The sequence below is a fragment of the Elaeis guineensis genome, chromosome 1 (genome assembly GCF_000442705.2).
Source record: "Elaeis guineensis isolate ETL-2024a chromosome 1, EG11, whole genome shotgun sequence".
Taxonomy (NCBI): domain Eukaryota; kingdom Viridiplantae; phylum Streptophyta; class Magnoliopsida; order Arecales; family Arecaceae; genus Elaeis; species Elaeis guineensis.
Window position 1 is genome coordinate 105,691,738 of NC_025993.2, and position 11,727 is coordinate 105,703,464.

General features: G+C 58.4%; 1 protein-coding gene across 1 annotated transcript in view; it reads right to left on the minus strand.

Moving 5' to 3' along the window:
• The window catches only part of LOC140856455 (uncharacterized), a 14,948-nt gene continuing 3,221 nt past the window's right edge, over positions 1 to 11,727 (minus strand). The window contains exons 3-4 of the mRNA XM_073253763.1: positions 995 to 1,127; positions 1 to 213 (exon numbers count right to left, since the gene is read on the minus strand). Coding sequence (XP_073109864.1) covers positions 1 to 213; positions 995 to 1,127 — 346 coding nt within the window. The remainder of the gene's footprint in view (positions 214 to 994; positions 1,128 to 11,727) is intronic.

An 11,727-nucleotide genomic window follows, 5' to 3' on the forward strand; every position in this document is an offset into this window, starting at 1 on the left:
TCAAGCAACCTTATCCTCAAGGTTAAAGTCAGGGAATCGCCTTTTAATGTCTTCCCAGAACTCCCAAGTGGCTTCAGAAGGAGATGAATCGTTCCACTGCACCAGAATCTGAACCACGGCAGCATTTCGCCTCTTAACAACCCTCCTGTTCAGAATTGCAATAGGAAAAGAGACACCAGGCTGGTAACTGAGTGGTAGACCAGTAACAGCTTTCTGCAATTTATGCAGCTTTCTTTTAAGCATGGACACATGAAAGGTAGGGTGAATCAAAGCGTCACTAGACAAATCCAAGGTATAAGCAACTGGTCCAACTTGATCAATTATTCAAAATGGACCATAGTAAATAAGAGACAGCTTTTGATTGCTTCTCTTAGCCACTGTTGTTTGCCTGTAAAGTCTAAGCTTGATATAAACCAAATCACCAATCTCCAGCTTTCTCTCTGTTCTGTGCTTATCTTCTAGCTGCTTCATGCGGCCTTAAGCTCTCTTCAAATGATACTTGAGCACATCAAGCATAGCCTCTCTCTCCAGCAATACCTGATCAACTTCCTTATCCTTAGAGTCTTCAGAAAAATATGGAAGATAGAGGGGTGGCAGATATCCATATAAGGCTTCAAAAGGAGTTGTTTGTATTGAAGAGTGAAAGTTAGTATTGTACCAGTACTCTGTAAGACCAAGCCATCTGCTCCTCAACTTGGGTTTCTTTATACACATACGCCTGAGATATGTTTCTAAGCACTTGTTTACAATCTTTGTCTGGCCATCGGACTCTGGATGATAAACAGTTGACATATTCAACTGGACTCTCTGTGTTTTGAAAAACTCCTACCAGAAATTGCTCATGAATACAGGATCTCTATCACTAACCAAAATGTTTGGAAGTCCATGTAATTTGAATATATTGTTGGTGAATGTAGCAGCCACAGTTGCAGCAGTGTAGGGATGAGAAAATGGCACAAAGTGACTGTATTTGGTTAACCTAGCTGTCAACTACCACCATCACCACCTCCTTGCCATTTGATTTAGGTAGTCCCTCAATAAAGTCCATAGACACCTCTTGCCAAGGGCCCTCAGGTATAGGCAGTGGTTGTAGAAGTCCTGGATAAGCAACATTTTCAAATTTGCACCTTTGACAAATATCACAGTGTCTAACATATTGTCTAATATCTAGTTGTGTTTCTTTCCAGTAGAATACCGCACTAATTCTCTTGTAGGTTCCTTGCATACCCGAATGACCTCCAATAGTTGTATCATGAAACTGTTGTATCAACTGATTTCTGAAGCTCTGGTTTGGACCAATCACTAACCTTCTTTTCTTCTAAGTTGTTGCTGGTACCAGGTATATGGTAAGTGGGAATATGGTTCAACCTCCATTTTCGGTATTAGCTGCTACAATTTTAGGTCTGCTTTCCAACTTTCTTGAATCAAGTTCATTAGTTCATTTTCATGAGATATGGCACTTGTTGGTGCAAAAATCCGCTTGCACCGGAGAAGCTGGAGTCGGGGAAGCCGCGGTCGCCGCCGGGACCTGCAAGGAAAGTCTAAACCGGAGGTGGGGTTGCTCCGACAAGATCCTCCGACGCTCAAGTCAGTTCTCTGCCTCAACAAGAATGGAGTGCTCGAACGGAGAATTTAGCAGAGTTTTGAGATAAAGAAGAATGAGCTTAAAGAATAACGTATCTGGGTCCCCCTTTTATAGGCGGAGGAGGCAACGGACTGATGGCGACATTTGTAACCGCCTGGTAGTGGGCCGCCCATGGTCAGGGGAATTAATTGCGAAAGATAGTGGAGCAGACGCGTGGCCATCACCTCGGCCCGCCACGTGGAATCTGTTATGAGGGGTGGAGCAGCGTCCGTTGTCAGCGGATAGGAGAATCGCATGGTATCCGTCGCAGGAGGTGGAGCAGGTTCGTGGCCGTTACTGTGGCCTGCCAGGGGATAGTGGAGCTGTGCGGAGTCCGCCACAGGAAGTGGAGCAGGGTGGCTATGGTTACTGCGGCCTGTCAGGGAATGATGATACTGCGCGGAGTCCGCCACAGGAAGTGGAGCAGGGTCGTGGCCGTTTTGAGGGCCTGTCAGGGGGCGTGGATCTGTCGATTGAAGCTCGGCAACGGCCGGAGCCCGGTTTCTGTTGAGGTCCGGGAGAGGTCCTCCTGGCGGTTGGGGTCGTGAGCGGAGCCCGGCTCCCGGGGGAGTCCGGGCGGAGCTGTTCTGATGTTGGCGGCGGAACCCGGCTCCCGTAGGAGTCCGGGCGGAGCTGCACTTGCTGTCGTCGGTGGAGCCCGGCTCCCGTAGGAGTCCGGGCAGAGCTGCGCTGCAATCAAAGTTAAGGGTGAAGTCCGGCTCTGGTAGGAGTCCGGATGGAGCTTACCAGCAGTTGATACTGAGAGCGGAGCCCGGCTCCCGTAGGAGTCCGGGCGGAGCTGTTCTGATGTTGGCGGCGGAGCCCGGCTCCCGTAGGAGCCCGGATGGAGTTTACCAGCGGTTGATACTGAGAGCGGAGCCCGGCTCCCGTAGGAGTCCGGGCGGAGCTGTTCTGATGTTGGCGGCGGAGCCCGGCTCCCGTAGGAGCCCGGATGGAGCTTACCAGCGGTTGATACTGAGAGCGGAGCCCGGCTCCCGTAGGAGTCCGGGCGGAGCTGTTCTGATGTTGGCGGCGGAGCCCGGCTCCCGTAGGAGTCCGGATGGAGCTTACCAGCAGTTGATACTGAGAGCGGAGCCCGGCTCCCGTAGGAGTCCGGGCGGAGCTGTTCTGATGTCGGCGGCGGAGCCCGGCTCCCGTAGGAGTCCGGGTGGAGCTGCACTTGCTGTCGTCGGTGGAGCCCGGCTCCCGTGGGAGTCCGGGCGGAGCTGCACCTGCTGTCGTCGGTGGAGCCCGGCTCCCGTAGGAGTCCGGGCAGAGCTGCTCTTGCTGTCGTCGGTGGAGCCCGGCTCTCGTGGGAGTCCGGGCAGAGCTGCACTTGCTGTCGGCGGTGGAGCCCGGCTCCCGTGGGAGTCCGGGCGGAGCTGCACTTGCTGTCGGCGGTGGAGCCCGGCTCCCGTAGGAGTCCGGGCAGAGCTGCTCTTGCTGTCGTCGGTGGAGCCCGGCTCCCGTGGGAGTCCAGGCAGAGCTGCACTTGCTGTCGGCGGTGGAGCCCGGCTCCCGTAGGAGTCCGGGCAGAGCTGCTCTTGCTGTCGTCGGTGGAGCCCGGCTCCCGTGGGAGTCCGGGCAGAGCTGCACTTGCTGTCGGCGGTGGAGCCCGGCTCCCGTAGGAGTCCGGGCAGAGCTGCTCTTGCTGTCGTCGGTGGAGCCCGGCTCCCGTGGGAGTCCGGGCAGAGCTGCACTTGCTGTCGGCGGTGGAGCCCGGCTCCCGTAGGAGTCCGGGCAGAGCTGCACTTGCTGTCGTCGGTGGAGCCCGGCTCCCGTGGGAGTCCGGGCGGAGCTGCGCTGATGTCGATTCCGTTGAGGGTTTCGGCTGTGGGTATTTTATACCCAACACCAGTCCCCCTACATCCGAGTTTGAATTTCAAACGAAGGAAGTACACAGAGGTACAGCCGGAACCGTCCCTTCGAATCCTGCGCCCTGCCGCTCCCAGATATTTTGGCATTAAATAGGCGCGTGCCGGAGTCTTTTCGAATTGGGGCGGTATGAGGGGACGCTTCGAAAACCCCGCAGGTACGCTGGCCTAGGTACGGCGCAATTATGATCCTGCCAACCGCCAGCCGCCTTTAGCCGTCTGCCACGGGGAGTGGGACACGCGTCGGATGTGGACTGGCCTGGGGGGATTCGCGATCATTATGGCGCCGGATCCCAGGGTCTATTTAAACCCGTCCTCCCCCCTTCAGGCGTCCTACTCCATTTCTGATTTCTTGCTGGCGTCTGTCTTCTCCCCGAGAGCCTGCTCTAGCGAACGCCCTCTCGAGCCGTAGGCGCCTCCCGCTTCTCGCTCCCCAGGTCTCCAGAGCAAGATAGGTTAGTGCCAACCTTCTTCTTCTTACCGCCTAGGGGCTTCTCCTCTTTTCATTTCTTTTGTGTCTTCTTCTGAGTTGACCTTCGGCGTCTCGTTCCCTTCTCGGTTTGCCTTTCTAGGATCCTTTAGGTTCTCTCCCCGAAAAATATCTTCCGACTCTTCTGCCCCCGTCAGTTCTGGGAGTTCTTCTGCTTCGAACCCCCAGGCCCCTGTCTCTGCGGACGAACCCGCGTCCGGGGCAGGGCCTCGCCCGGTTTTCGCACCGGGCGCCATTCCATGTTCGTCGACTCCGGACGAACTCCTCCTGATAAGGGCTCGGTACGGGGTTCCTTCGGAGTACGACCTGGAGCTTCCTGGCCCCTCTGACCGGGCCAGCGCTCCCCCTCCTGGTCGCTTTTGTTTGTACCAGGAGGCATTCCGTGCCGGACTCCAGCTTCCGCTTCCTGCCTTTGTTGCCACCTTCTTTCGCTTCTTAGACATTTCTCTCGCCTCTGTGGCTCCGAATTTCTTTAGGTTTTTGATAGGGTTTCTCTCTCTCTGCCATATAGCCGAGGTCCAGCCATCCCTCTCCTTGTTCAGGCATTTCTACACCTTCAAACGCCATCCTTCAGTGAAGGATGGTGGTACTTCTCCCCCCAGTTCGGTAAGAAGGGGTTGCTGAAGGGCGCCCCTTCTTCGATTCACAACTGGAAGGGGAAATTTCTCTTTGTCTACTGCCCGACCCTAGAACTAGGTCTGCCCCCTTGGGGGTCTCTGAGGGATTCCGTCCGCCGGGCTCCCAGCCTGGGAGAGGACGACCTCCAGGCTGCCCAGAAGCTTCTGAGTTATCCCGCTCCTTCCCTTCCTAACCTTCTGAGGGAGCAGCTTCTTTTCAACATCGGCCTGAGCCCTCAGGATCCAGCAAGTATTTATCTTTTTTTTCTTGCCTTCTTCTTCTCTCTCTTCTTTTTTTTTTTTTCTTTTTTCTTTTTTTTTTTGACTCTGGACTGATCGGTGCCGCTTCTTCTTTCTTCTTTTCTTTTCCTATTTTTTTTTTTTTTTTTTTTTAGCAATGGACGCCGAAGCCACGCGGATGCTCGCCAAGGCTATGAGAGCTCAGAAGAGGAAGGGCGCGACGACCTCCGGTTCGGCGAAGAGGGCCAGGGTGGAGGAGACGAGCTTGGCCGCGCCCGTCCAGGCGACCCCGGCCATCGACATTCCTTCGGATGCCGAGCCAGCGGCCCCCCGGGCTTCCTCAAGGAGCCCGCCGACTGGGGTCCCCGTTCCGAGGGTTCGCCCCACGGAGGCGCCCGCCACGGGGAGGAGGAGGAAATCGGTGGCCCGCAAGGTGAGCAGCCACCGAGCCGCTGTAGACGAGTCCGTCTGCTCCGAGGGGGGATCGGAGAACCCCTTCAACGACAAGGCTCTGATCAGGCGGCTGCTCGATGGCTGCATTCTGTCCGATGTCGTGGAGAGGATCGACCGCGCCGATCCCGAGTAGCGGGCCTGGGACACTTTGGGGTCCTTTCTTGAGGTAAGCGGATGTTTATTTGCATGGTCGCTCGGTCTTTGTTGTAATTCTCTATCCGTCCTTGCAGATCGGGCACCAGCTCTTCGCCTATGTCGAGGCGTCGAGCCGCATGAGAAGGGACCTCCTTCAGGCGGAGGAGCGCTGCCAGGACGAGGTTGCTCGTCTTCAAGCGAAGACGGCCGAGGTGGCCGCCCTCCGGGAGGCCCTAGAGAGAGAGAGGCAAGACCGGGAAGAGGAAAGACAAGCCCAGGAGGAGGAGAGACGAAGCTTGGAGGAGTCGGCGAGGAAGGCGGAGGCCGAGGTCGCCCATTTGGCCGAGCAAACTCCGGTTCTGGTTTCGGAGGCCAGGACCCTTGCGGTGGAGGAGTTCAAGGCCTCTGCGGAGATGAGGGAACTGAACGTCCAGTTCGGCCTGGAGGCGTTCACCAAGGGGTTCGAGCTCTGTCGAGAGAGGGTGGCCAGTAGATACCCCGACCTTGATCTCGACTTTCTGGAGGAGTCTGACGACGAGGCCGGCCCTTCGTCCGCCGCTACTGCAGTCGCACCCCCCGCGCCGAGCTCTCCACCCCCTGCCCCCGAGGTCTGAGACCTCCGATCTTGTATCTTTCTTTTGTCGCCATATTTCCTTTCCGTTTGTCTTCAAAATTAATCAATAAAGTCGAATTTCTTATTGTGGATGGCCTTTTCTTCCCCCTGCTCCTCCTTTTCTGCCTTTCTTCTTGTAATGAGTCGGTCTTTGACGTTTGCATCTTCCGATGGCAGTGCCCCGCCGAAGCACTCCCCTTGCCCCTGGGGGTCCCGCTGAAGTCAACTATCCAACGGCTGAAAAAGGAGGTCCTCCACCTGACGAAGAAGTTGAAGAAGTCGGAGGGCGAGCTCCGCCAGTCGAAAAAATGCTATTCCGAGGCCGCCGCTGAGGCCGCCCACTTCAGGAGTCTCCAAGTGAAGGCAATCATGGACTATAGCCGGAGGAAGGCGAATTTCACAAAGGAGCTCGAGGAATGTACGAAGAGCGCCAGCGACCGAACTTGGGCTCAAGAAGCCAGGATCAGCGCCCTTAAGGTGGAGCTGTCAGCTGCGAAGAGGAGGATCGGCCAGCTGGAAGGGAACTCATCCCGGCTCACAGCGCAGGATGAGCAGAAATGGTCGCAGAAGGTCTCCAACCTCCAGAAGCAGCTTCAAGATGCTGAGATGAGCCACGATGTGCAGCGGGCCAGCTGGCGCCGGCAGGTAGAAGAGTACAAAGGGAGATTCCGTCAAGCGGCGGACGAGGTCGTTCGTCTCCAGAGGCAGTTGGTTACTAGGGCGCAGCTTGCTAACGCCCAAGATACCGAAGAGCTCCTAGCCCTGAGGGGCACTGTCGAGGGGATTTCCGTCTCCCTTGGGGAGAAGACAGCCGAACTTCAGCAAGTGAAAATCCAACTGGCGCTCGAGCGGAAGGCCGTCGCGGATGCGGAGTCTGAAGTTCTGCGGAAGCGGCGTCGAGAAGCGGAGGCAGAGAGCCGACATCTTCGTCAGACGCTCCAGGATACGCTACGGAAGAAGGAAGAACTAGAAGAAGCAGTGGAGAACCTGAGGCAGTCCTGGTTGAGGGATGGAGGTGATAACCCTAGGTCGGAGGGAGCAGGACCTCCTTAGAGTTCTTTTGTAGTCACCTCCTTTTTGTAGCTGCTTTCTTCTTGTCGTTTTGTCCCTCTTTCCCTGGCCGTCCTGGCCCTGTAGCACGTATATCGGAAATGAAGAAAAAGCGCTTTGTGTTACCTTGCCCACGCGTAGCACCGATATTGTCGTCCGTTGACCCTTTCTCGTCGTTTGGCTTGTTTGGCTTAGATGTCGTCGTGGGAAGGGACCCTCCCCTTCCCTCCGATCTCGTCATGTGGCCAAGTCTCGCCACCATTTTTAACCCTTGCTGGCGAAGTAGCAGATGGAGTCCGGCTTCCTTAGGAGTCCGGGCGAAGTCTTTCTTGGCGGCGGAATCCGGCTTCCGTAGGAGTCCGGGTGAAGCTTTCCTCGGCGGCGGAACCCGGCTCCCGTAGGAGTCCGGGTGAAGCTTTCCTCGGCGGCGGAACCCGGCTCCCGTAGGAGTCCGGGTGAAGCTTTCCTGGGCGGCGGAACCCGACTCCCGTAGGAGTCCGGGTGAAGCTTTCCTTGGCGGCGGAACCCGGCTCCCGTAGGAGTCCGGGTGAAGCTTTCCTTGGCGGCGGAACCCGGCTCCCGTAGGAGTCCGGGTGAAGCTTTCCTGGGCGGCGGAACCCGGCTCCCGTAGGAGTCCGGGTCTTCCATTTTGCTTGAGCCGGCGCGAGGTTCTCGTTATCAGCCTGGCTTGTGGGGGCGCGTTAGGGCGCTGTAAGGCCTCTCCCCCCTCCGGTCTAAAAGAACCGGGCCTTCAACTTTGCTCATGTCAGGACGAGGTTCTCCTCCTGTTCCTGACATGGCTGTGGGGGCACATTAGGGCGTTGCAAGGCCTCTCCCCCCATCCGGTCTAAAAGAACCGGGCCTTTGACTTTGCTCAAGTTAGGGCGAGGTTTTCCTCCTGTCCCTAACAGGGCTGTGGGGGCACATTAGGGCATTGTGAGGCCTCTCCCCCCATCCGGTCTAAAAGAACCGGGCCTTTGACTTTGCTCATGTTAGGGCGAGATTTTCCTCCTGTCCCTAACAAGGCTGTGGGGGCACATTAGGGCGTTGTGAGGCCTCTCCCCCCATCCGGTCTAAAAGAACGGGGCCTTCGACCTTGCTCATGTCTGGACGAGGTTCTCCTCCTGTTCCTGACATGGCCGTTGTTTTTGGAGGGGTCATATCCAGTCATAATACATCCACGTTAAGTAGGAGGAGCATGTTAGCTAAAAAGAAAAGTAGATTCAAAGCGAAATAGTAAGCGATACATTTACAGTATTCCCGCTCCTTCTTGAGGCCCTCCGGTGATGGAGTCGATGGTCCCGATGGGCGGCCGGTCCCCGGGCTGCTCCTCCCTTTTCTGCGGTTCAGGCGGCGGGAGGGCTCTTGGCCGGTCTCTTCTATCCTCAGGCCTGCGGCGGATGAATCTGTCGAGTCGACCTCGCCGAATGAGCTCCTCGATCTCGTCCTGGAGCTGGATGCATTCCTCCGTGTCGTGGTCGTGGTCGCGGTGGTAGAGGCAGAACTTGTTGGGGTTGCGCTTCCCGGGGTGTGTGCGCATCCTCTCCGGCCTAGGGAGCTGCTCCCTGACCTCCATCAGCACCTGGGCCTTCGAGGCGTTGAGGGGGGCGTAGCTGCGGAATTTCCCTGGCGGGGAACCCCGCCGAAACCTGTTGTCCGGGCTTCTCTGCCTGCGTGCCCAGGGGGGAGTATGGGCGCGCTTATGTCCAAGAGGGGATCGGGAGCGAGGCCGGGCTTCCTTTGGCCTCTTCTCGACTGCGGGCTTACTAGAATCTCCTGCCTGACGCTCCCTCGCAGTCTCTTCGTCCTTCATTTTGAAGGCCTCTTCCGCTCGGGCGTATCCTTCAGCCCGAGCCAGTAGATCAGCAAAATCCCTGGGGTACTTCTTCTCCAGGGAGTACAAGAGGTCATTCTTCTGAAGGCCACCTTTTAGGGCGGCCATGGCAACTGACTGGTCCAAGTTCCGGACCTCCAACGCCGCGATGTTGAAGCGGTTGACGTAGGCCCGTATGGACTCCCCTTCCCTCTGCTTGATGTTGATGAGGGACTCCGAACCTTTCCGGGGGCGCCGGCTGCTGACAAAATGGGCCACGAATTGGTGGCTCATTTGATCGGAGGAGAATATGGTACCCGGCTTCAGAGCCGAGTACCAGTTCCTCGCTGCTCTCTTCAAAGTAGACGGGAAAGCCCGGCACAAGATGGCGTCGGGAGCACCGTGAAGCAGCATCATCGTTCGGAAGGCCTTCAGATGATCCACCGGGTCCGACGTCCCGTCGTAGCTTTCAAACTGGGGGAGCTTGAAATTCGGCGGGATCGGTTCCTGCATAATCATTTGGGAGAAGGGAGGGTCAGTGCAGATATCCTCACCATAAGCGGGAGGTGCATGGCGGAGTTCTTCGATCCGCCGGTTCATCTCCTGGAGCCTCCGGTCTAGGAAGTCCTCTCGACTCCGAGTCTCGAGGGTCTTTTGGCAGAACGGGGGCAGGGATCTCCCAGGGGTGGAGTCGTGGTCCGATTGAGGGCTCTCTACCCTCGGATTCGCCTTCCCGGGAAGGACGGGGCGGCTGGCCCAGGTGGCCCGCCCCACCGCCGGGTTCTGGCATTCCGGAGATGCCCCCTCCGGATGCGTCGATGCCTGCGGTGGCTGTTGCTGCATTGCCTGTACGGCCTCGACGAGGCCTTTGACCTGCTGCGCCAGCAAGTCAAACTGCTCCGCGCCGACCACCGTCGCCGGAGGGGGAGGAGGAGGAGGCTGAGAAACGGGAGGGGAGGCCGGAGCCTGAGATCTGGCCGCGGAGGCCGTGTACCGCCGGGTGGACGCCCTGCGCGGAGGCATCGGGTGTCGATCTTGCGGGGGGGGGATTAGGAGTGGATGACGGAGAAACGATCGGAGGCAGCTCCGTTGAACACTCCTTCAAGAACAAGGGTGCTGCGAAGACACAGCCCCTTCCTCTAGCGCCAATCCTGTTGGTGCAAAAATTCGCTTGCGCCGGAGAAGCTGGAGTCGGGGAAGCCGCGGTCGCCGCCGGGACCTGCAAGGAAAGTCTAAACCGGAGGTGGGGTTGCTCCGGCAAGACCCTCCGACGCTCAAGTCAGTTCTCTGCCTCAACAAGAATGGAGTGCTCGAACGGAGAATTTAGCAGAGTTTTGAGATAAAGAAGAATGAGCTTAAAGAATAACGTATCTGGGTCCCCCTTTTATAGGCGGAGGAGGCAACGGACTGATGGCGACGTTTGTAACCGCCTGGTAGTGGGCCGCCCATGGTCAGGGGAATTGATTGCGAAAGATAGTGGAGCAGACGCGTGGCCATCACCTCGGCCCGCCACGTGGAATCTGTTATGAGGGGTGGAGCAGCGTCCGTTGCCAGCGGATAGGAGAATCGCATGGTATCCGTCGCAGGAGGTGGAGCAGGTTCGTGGCCGTTACTGTGGCCTGCCAGGGGATAGTGGAGCTGTGCGGAGTCCGCCACAGGAAGTGGAGCAGGGTGGCTATGGTTACTGCGGCCTGTCAGGGAATGATGATACTGCGCGGAGTCCGCCACAGGAAGTGGAGCAGGGTCGTGGCCGTTTTGAGGGCCTGTCAGGGGGCGTGGATCTGTCGATTGAAGCTCGGCAACGGCCGGAGCCCGGTTTCTGTTGAGGTCCGGGAGAGGTCCTCCTGGCGGTTGGGGTCGTGAGCGGAGCCCGGCTCCCGGGGGAGTCCGGGCGGAGCTGTTCTGATGTTGGCGGCGGAACCCGGCTCCCGTAGGAGTCCGGACGGAGCTGCACTTGCTGTCGTCGGTGGAGCCCGGCTCCCGTAGGAGTCCGGGCAGAGCTGCGCTGCAATCAAAGTTAAGGGTGAAGTCCGGCTCTGGTAGGAGTCCGGATGGAGCTTACCAGCAGTTGATACTGAGAGCGGAGCCCGGCTCCCGTAGGAGTCCGGGCGGAGCTGTTCTGATGTTGGCGGCGGAGCTCGGCTCCCGTAGGAGCCCGGATGGAGCTTACCAGCGGTTGATACTGAGAGCGGAGCCCGGCTCCCGTAGGAGTCCGGGCGGAGCTGTTCTGATGTTGGCGGCGGAGCCCGGCTCCCGTAGGAGCCCGGATGGAGCTTACCAGCGGTTGATACTGAGAGCGGAGCCCGACTCCCGTAGGAGTCCGGGCGGAGCTGTTCTGATGTTGGCGGCGGAGCCCGGCTCCCGTAGGAGTCCGGATGGAGCTTACCAGCAGTTGATACTGAGAGCGGAGCCCGGCTCCCGTAGGAGTCCGGGCGGAGCTGTTCTGATGTCGGCGGCGGAGCCCGGCTCCCGTAGGAGTCCGGGTGGAGCTGCACTTGCTGTCGTCGGTGGAGCCCGGCTCCCGTGGGAGTCCGGGCGGAGCTGCACCTGCTGTCGGCGGTGGAGCCCGGCTCCCGTGGGAGTCCGGGCGGAGCTGCTCTTGCTGTCGTCGGTGGAGCCCGGCTCCCGTGGGAGTCCGGGCAGAGCTGCTCTTGCTGTCGTCGGTGGAGCCCGGCTCCCGTGGGAGTCCGGGCAGAGCTGCACTTGCTGTCGGCGGTGGAGCCCGGCTCCCGTGGGAGTCCGGGCGGAGCTGCACTTGCTGTCGGCGGTGGAGCCCGGCTCCCGTAGGAGTCCGGGCAGAGCTGCTCTTGCTGTCGTC